The sequence below is a fragment of the Pelodiscus sinensis genome, chromosome 23 (assembly GCF_049634645.1).
Source record: "Pelodiscus sinensis isolate JC-2024 chromosome 23, ASM4963464v1, whole genome shotgun sequence".
Lineage (NCBI taxonomy): Eukaryota > Metazoa > Chordata > Testudines > Trionychidae > Pelodiscus > Pelodiscus sinensis.
Window position 1 is genome coordinate 17628000 of NC_134733.1, and position 8577 is coordinate 17636576.

At 40.7% G+C, this 8577-nt stretch overlaps 1 protein-coding gene across 1 annotated transcript in view; it reads right to left on the reverse strand.

The window, feature by feature from the left end:
- SSU72 (SSU72 homolog, RNA polymerase II CTD phosphatase) overlaps positions 1–7241 on the reverse strand; it is a 65446-nt gene extending 58205 nt beyond the window's left edge. Inside the window, exon 1 of the mRNA XM_075906504.1 lies at positions 6990–7241. Within this exon, the coding sequence (XP_075762619.1) occupies positions 6990–7069 (80 nt within the window). The 5' untranslated portion in view covers positions 7070–7241. The remainder of the gene's footprint in view (positions 1–6989) is intronic.
- Between the last annotated feature and the right edge of the window lie 1336 nt (positions 7242–8577).

Genomic DNA, 8577 nt, shown 5'->3' on the forward strand with positions numbered 1-8577 from the left:
TGATTAGCAGAGTACCCAAAGCTAGCAGAGTGCCCACAGCTGGCAGCAAGTGTTTCTACTGGTGATGCACAGCCACACATGCCTCGATGCACATAACACAATTTATTCCACATATGCATGGAAAACGACAGAGGGAACATTGATTCAAGCAGATACATTACTATTCTGGAATCTTATATAGCTTGTGCTCTAAAAAAGGAATCCCGCTTAATCTTAAACTCAAAATGCTTCTGAGATTCCGCTCCCAAATGGCCAACACTGAACATAAAATAAAGAGGTGTAAAATAACTGCTTTGTTGCAACTGAATGCCAACAACATGGTTTAGGGGGAAAAGTAAAAGCTCAGTGCCTGAACAAGTTTAACACACACACTCTTAAAATGACTAGGAACAGCATTTCCTTAAATAACTTTTTCCAGTTCAATCTGAAGTTGGATCCCAGTAAGTCAGCATACACTTTACTATTAAAAATTCCATTTGCTAGATAAAAAAGGGCATTTTTTTTAAAGTATTGCTGGCTGATTTCTGACACTGAAATCTTCAGAAAGTGGACAACTTAATTTCAATATTCATCTTTTTAAATATATGGCTGTCAAATAAGTACACTTCTGTTAACATAAAAATGTAATCATGCTGGTATTTGCTCATTCTTGCTGGTTTCAAGCTATAGTTTAACACACATTTGGAAACTAAATGGGAACTATTTGACAAAAGTAAATCCTTCATTTAGTTTTGTTGCTGATTACCAATTAAGCAGTGTCATAGAAACTTTTACTGAAGCTTGTTGTAATTTGTACTTGTTTGAATGTGTGTTCCTTATGTGGTTACACCTCCAATATTACATACTTCGTGGTTTAAGACTACTGAAGTTTGTAATAAGCTTTCAACTCTCATTCTATTCACACAATTAACATACTTCACATCACATTTATTCTCAACACAACTTCCTAAAAAATAAACTTGTATGAAATTTTACACAAATCCTCACTCAAAAGCTGCAAAATTCTGAATAAACCACAAGTCAGCTATAAATACAGAAATCCTATTTTAAGAGAGATCGAGTTGGTGTTACATTAGCCAGAAAATGCAACAGATTAACTGTGTAAACATAGTAGGCATAGAAACTCTACACTAAGTTCAGAAGTAAATTTCTTTTTAGGAAGGTATTTTCAAGGCACTACTGAATATATAATTACATAAAAATTGGAAAAGATGTACTGATAATAGGAAATCCTTGTATCTGCAATTAGTGACAGAAAATGATAATTTCAATCAGATAAATCATTCATACTCAAATTAAAGAATTGGGCTAATGCTGACAGCCTCTAAATATCATCTTGCAAATTTATTCCAATTCCTTTAATCCAGTTTCCATTGCAATTCCCTGCAAACTTAATTTACAATTTTGGGCAATGCACCGTACAAGTCTATTCAGATCTGCTCATTGTCCTGTCTTGTGTTACCTTCAAGGTATATGTTATTTCCCTAGGTCTCAATGGAAAATGGACTTTCCCATACTTTTGAACCTGCCAGTGATTCTCCTAATTTGACCACCACATAGGCAGAGCATATTGTTGGCCCAGAAACAGACACTAGGTTCAGTAAATGAATTTATAACTCTCAAGTGAAGACCAAAGAACATTTGGACTGTGACGCTTGTATAAATTTGCAATAAAATAACTGCAATTGCTATAGCTCCTATATTATGCCTACATACTAGAAACTTCAGGCTGCCTTTTACTCCCCTTCACTGGCTTATACCTTCATTCATTCCTATTGTTAGCATATACAAACATATAGTCAAACTGCCATGCTGAGATTATATGATTTACAAAATGGTTTCAGTAATGAATTAACCCTGCTGTCCTGAAGACTGTAGCTGTAAAATACAACTTTGTTTATTTACATAATTTTTTTTTTTTGGCAATGATTCCATCTTAAATGTGTTTTCATAAAAGGAAATATAAGTTTGAAACATTTCAGTGCAGAGGTTCTATGTCTGCTTTATATATCTTAATCTATTGCAGTTTCACATACTATCACCAAACTCAAGGGACAGCTGATATTTCATTATATTTTTATTAAAAAAGTTAGAGGATTCAGAACCATGATGAAACTTTTTTACTGCTACCTTCATCCTCTCTCCCATTCCCTTCTACCATTGCTAGACTCCATTGTTTTACTCAAAGTACTTGCAGGAAATGTTATTTTACAAGTTCATGTGACTCCAGTCCTAACTGGGGCTTTTAAGAACTGCTTCTATACAAAGTTACATCACAAATGGCTCAGTTTCTTAAACTAGAAGAAATACATGTTCATTAGGAGTCTCCACTAACAAGTTTTAAGTCAAAGTTATTCTTCTCTCTTCCCTAAATGGCTACTGTTCTTGAACAACCTTAAATCAGTTAAGGAATGGCAAACTGACCCCAAAGATCTTGACTTCATTAGTGTATTGTAGATTTTTGTATTTTATTCTCCTGATCCGAAAGTGTAAAGGTAAGCATAATATAGGAGAATGTTATTACATACATATATGCAAAGGAACCATCATCCACTGTGCAAATTCCCATAGCTAAACTAGTTTTATGTAGTATTACCGCATAAAATATTATGCAAGAGAACAATGTGTCATGTTGTAGTGTATGCCAAGTGAAAACCATAATTTCAACACAGGATAAGTCAGGTGTGGCTGAGGATGGTTACAGAATGGTATCTGGTGTGGCAACTTTTGAGACTCAATCATTTTTTATTTAATCAATATCGTTCTAGGGTTGTGTATGGTTTTATATTTCAACATGCTACATATGTGGAGTATGGCTTTTGTATCAGTGCTGTGGTTTTAAGAAGTTTAAATTTAGTTGCAGTAAGAAATAGATAAAGGACTATGTCAGAACATTGAGAAAGCCACTGAAAAACCAGACATTAATGTTTGATGTTGGAGTACATTTGCATCCATAGAGAATAAAGAATACAGAAGACATAGACAGCTGTCCCTATAAAGCATAAGCAGGGCTCGATGATGGCAGCGAAAACCACTCACTAGCCCCGCACTGCGCATGCGCGAGACCCGCACAGTGCATGCACGAACCACCGGTGAACGGGGCGACCGGCTGTAATCTACTCGCCACGGGCAAGGAGATAAACGGATTTTTCGAGCCCTGAGCATAAGTGATACTGACATTCTGTACAGCTCTGTGCTGAGAAAGTCTTAGCTAAGTTTCCAAACTAAGTCTTATATCCCACCCTATATGGAATCCACTATGCTTGAATTTTATAACGGTCAAAGGTATTTGAGAAATCTATAAACCAAGATGCATCTTTAAGTTTTAACCCCTCCCATTAAATAAAGAGACAGGATGGGAGCTTACAGCAGAAGCAGAATTTAAAATAAAATGTGATCAATTTGGAATCATCCCAAATCATGAGGTTTCTATATGCAAGAGCATGATTTACTGGGGAGACAGAGGAAAAATATACCAGAAAAATGGTTTTATCTGGAACTGGCATTTCTGAGTCCAGATTTTAGCCAAGGGTAAGATTTCAATTTTATATCAAACCTGTATGAAACAATGATAATTTCAAACTTTTTAAAAAATAAAGCATAAGAGCCTATTACAATAAATATAGTGTCAAAACTCACAAATCTTGTATTAAGATTAACAAAATATATGTTTTTAAATTCTATAGTGCTTAATACCAAAGTGTATACTCAATAAGTCAAATACATTTCATCTGGATGAGCACTGATTAGAGGAACATGTAATGTTTTTTAGAAATGCAGACAGAGTAAACTCTTTTGTTTGGACATTTTTTGAGGAACATTCAACTAAGGATTTATTAAATACAGTGTATTGATCAAGCAGATGAGTAAATTTAAGACTATGGCAGTAGTGACAAATGTTTCATCCACAAACTAAAGGACTAGAATAAATAACATTGTCAAAGTGAGAAGATTAACAAACAAAAAAAATCTAATTTTTAAATAAAATCTGTACTCATTTTAGAAGACACTGTAAAGCCTATGAGTGAATACTGAAATTTGCAATAAGTATAAACAATATTTAATATGAATTTTAGTAAAATTTCCTCAACACTAAGAAAAGACCCTTAATAGGGTTAACTGTATTCTTTGTTTTTCAGTGCAAATATTTTAAAATAAACTGCAAACAGAATGAACTTCTACAATCCTTCAGAGCACCACATTTCAGGAAACTAAAGTATTTTTATACTTGTCTCATATATCAGTGCTCACTGTTTCAAAAGGACAGTATCCTGCATTATAAAACTTAATTTTGTATTTTATATTGCATTTTATAAAGTTTCTATATGCCTCTATGCTAATTTAATATTTCAATAAAAAGTTTTGTTCAATTTAAAGATTCCCCATGTTATTTGCCACAATATTTAGTTGCAGTGAGCTTTGGTAAAACATGTACTGTAGGGCACAATTCCCCATTATCAAGATAGACTAGATCAGGGTTTCCCAACCTATGGGTCGGGACCCAAATATGGGTCGCCATTACATTTCAAAAGAGTCACCAAGTGTCTCCGTCTCCCCTCCCCCCCATTTTTGAATTGTCTTGGGTCACCAAGTCTTCCTGAATTGTCAAAATGGGTCCCCGTCTGGAAAAGGTTGGGAACCGCTGGACTAGATGATCAAGTGAGCATTTTCTACATCTGACTTAGGAGCCTAAAAACCACAAATTGAAGTTCATTAGAAAAATGGATATTTTCCATTGTCCACATTAGTAATGTGTAAAAAGCAAAACAGCACAAATGAATATCAGAATGGCCATCTTGAATCAAACCAATGGTTCATCTAGACCAGTATCCCATTTTCCAACAGCGGCCAATATCAGTTGCTTGAGGGAATGAACAGAAGAGGGCAATTATCGAGTGGTCCACCCTTGTCGTCCAGTCCCAGCTTCTGGCCGTTGAAGTTTAGGGACACCCAGAGCATGGGGTTGCATCCCTGACCATGCTGGCTAATAGTCATCGAAGGCACTATCCACTGGGAAATGATCTAATTCTTTTTTGAACCCAGTTACCCTTTTGGCCTTCAAGATATCACACAAGTTCCATGGGTTGACTGTGCATTGTGTGAAGTAACACTTTCTTACATTTGTTTAAAAGTTGCTGTCTATTAATTTCATTGGATGCCCACAGGATATGTTATGTGAAGCGGTAACTAATTACTTCCCTATTCATCTTCACCACACTATTTGTGATTTTACAGACTTCTACCATACCCACCTTAGTTATCTCTTTTTCTAAACTAATCAGTCCTAGCCTTTATAATTTCTCCTCACATGGAAGCTGTCTATACCTATTACCATGGTTGTTGCCCTTCTCTGTAGTTTTTCCAATTCTGACTTTTTTTGAGATGTGAAACCAGAACTGAATGCAGTATTCAAAGCAGAAAATATCATAATGCCATGTCTCACTATCCATCCCTTTCCTAATTGTTCCTAATATTTGGTTAGCTTTTTCGATTGCTGCTACACATTGGGCCAGAGTATTCAGACAACTATCCATGATGACTTCAAGATCTTTCTCGAATGATAAGCTAATTTGTACATCATCATTTGTAGGTACAACTGGAATTATATTTTCCAACATGCATTACTTTGCACTTATCAACACTGAATTTCATCTGCCATTTTGGAAATGGAAATAGTAAATGATTTTCATAATTGAGAGCTGATTTAATATTAGTATAAGATTTTTTTATCCAGACTGTAGACATTTAATACTAATTTTAAATGGGTTGTTAACTAGTAACTTGTATTGTTTAAAACCTAAGTTTCGTGCTAGCAAGCTAAAAAGCTTCTTTACAAGATCTAAGACCAAAAGAAACTTTTTTTTTCAATCCCAACAGAACTTGCAGCATTGGGAACCTGAAAGTGAAAGTGACTTCATCCGTTTCTCTTGTAGGAGCTGAGAGAAATACAAAGAGCAAAAAAAACAGCAAAATGTGAAAAGTACATTGCATCTTTTAAATTCCTTCACTTTTAATAACGTATATCATTTAGCAACAGAAAATGCAGTGATTGTTTACAACAGGACGCTTACGATATTATTGTCTCAGTAACTCTCGCAATGAGTTTGAATATTACTAACAGGCTATGTTGCCTCGCACCAAGATGGCTGCCACAACAGGGATATTTTACTGTTCACGTGCCATTTGTACTTTAAAAACCGTGTTAAATCTTTATTCCTAATCTGTCCGTTCACGTGATTCAAGAGAGACGTAGGGTACGTCCTTGTGCTAAACACGGGAGAGTCAACACCACACTTTCTGGCTAATCACTTCCCCTCCTGCTCTTCCTTCCCCCCGCTCTGAACTCAGTGAAGAGTTGATACTTGCACCAGCGACTATGCGAGCGGCCATATTCTCCAAGGGGAAGGGAGCGGAGCGGTCGGTGCAGGTCTCCTCTAGCCCGCCGGTTTGGCTGGAGCCTGGGGACGGCGCTGGGTGCGCCCGGATCAGCTGCGAGGAAGGCGGCGGTTGGGGCTCGTGGGTTCATGCTCCGCCGGAGCCCGGGCGTCAACCCCGCACGGCCAGAGGGGCGGCCTCAGCCCGGGTGTTTCTAGCCGGGAGCGGGCCTGGACTCCTGCGCAAGGAGGTGGAGGGCGGTTCTCGGGCACCCACCCAGCCCGGGACTGGGGGGGGGATGATCTCGAGGAAGAAGCCGACCCCCCCCACCACCACCACCACCACCAGCTCAACGCGGGGGCGGGCCCCGCTGGAGACCGGGGTCACCCTCCTCTCCCCCCCCCCCCCGACTCCCGCGCGGGGCCAGGCCCAGGGAGAAGCGGGCGGAGCTCGGCTCTGGAGCGCACGGGGCCGGGCGGATTTTACGCCCCCGCCCCCCCGGTGGCTCCCGGTTGGGGGCTCAGCGGAGAGCGGGCGGGCCCCGCCGCAGACCTGGCAGCCCCTGTGGGCGCGAAGGGGCGGGCGGGGAGGGGTGGCGGCCAGGCCCCGGTTACCTAAGGATGTTGTGCGCCTCCATGCTGCGGTTCTGGTTGCTGGAGCACACCACGGCCACCCGGAGCGGCGAGGAGGGCATGGCGGGGCGGGGAAGAGGCCCAGCTCCCCTCCGCCGCTAGCGTGGCTCCCGGTCCCAGCCGTCCGGCTCCGGCTGCGGCTCACATAAAATGGCGGCCAGAGCGCAACGACGGGCGGTGCCGAGACGTGTCACCAGGGGCAGCGTCGACCTGCTTCCCCCTAACCATAGAGAGGCCGCGCGAGAGCGGAGGCCTCCGCATACCATCGAGAGGAGGCCCGGATGAGAGAGCGCCACCCCCAGGGAGGTCCGCCAGCCGTAGGCGTGCAGCCAGAGGACCGGCCAGCACGCGTCATAGGCAAGGGGGCGGGGACAGACAGAGACTTCATTCGCGAGCGGAAGCAAAATGCAGGACAATGTAGCACTTTAAAGACTAACAAGATGGTTTATTAGGTGATGAGCTTTCGTGGGCCAGACCCACTTCCTCAGATCAAATAATGGAAGAAAATAGTCACAACCATATATACCAAAGGATACAATTAAAAAATGAACACATGAAAAGGACAAATCACATTGCAGAACAGGAGGGGGATGCGGGAGGGGGGGAGGAGAGGGGGAAGGAAAGTGTCTGTGAATTGATGATATTAGAGGTGGGGAGAGTGGGATGTTTGTGAGTTAATGGTATTAGAGGTGATAATTGGGGAAACTATCTTGGTAATGGGTGAGATAGTTCAAATGTTTGTTGAGTCCTTTTTGGAAAGTGTCGAATTTTAACATGAATGACAGTTCAGAGGATTCCCTTTCAAGTGCAGATGTAAAAGGTCTTTGTAGCAGAATGCAGGTGGTCAAGTCATTTAGAGAGTGTCCTTTCTGGTTAAAATGGCAAGAAACTATTTTCTCTTTGTGATCTTGTCTGATATCTGTTTTGTGGGCATTAATCCTTTGGCGAAGTGTCTGAGATGTTTGTCCAATGTACATAGCAGACGGACACTTTTGGCACATGATAGCGTAGATTATATTTCTGGATGCGCAGGAATGTGTGTTCTTGATCTTATAATTCACTTGGTTAGGTCCAATAATGGTATCAGCAGAATGAATATGTGGACAAAGCTGGCAACGGGGTTTGTTGCAAGGGAAGGTACCAGGGTTGGTATTAGTGTGGTATGTCCTGTGGTGGCTGGTAAGAATCATCTTGAGGTTAGGTGGTTGTCTATAGGAGACTATGGGTCTGTCTCCCAGAGCCTCTTTGAGTATGGTATCCTGTTCCAATATAGGCTGTAGTTTATTGATAATGTGTTGGACAGGTTTAAGTTGGGGGTTGTAGGTGATGACAAGTGGTGTTCTATTGTTGGTTTTCTTGGGTCTGTCTTGAAGTAGATGGTTTCTAGGTATTCGTCTGGCTCTTTCAATTTGCTTTTTTATTTCTCTGGGTGGGTAGTTGAGATTTATAAATGCTTGGTAGAGATCCTGAAGCTTCTGGTCTCTGTCAATGGGATTAGAGCAGATGCGGTTGTATCGAAGGGCTTGGCTATAGACAATGGATCGTGTGGTGTGTTAATCCTTTGGCGAAG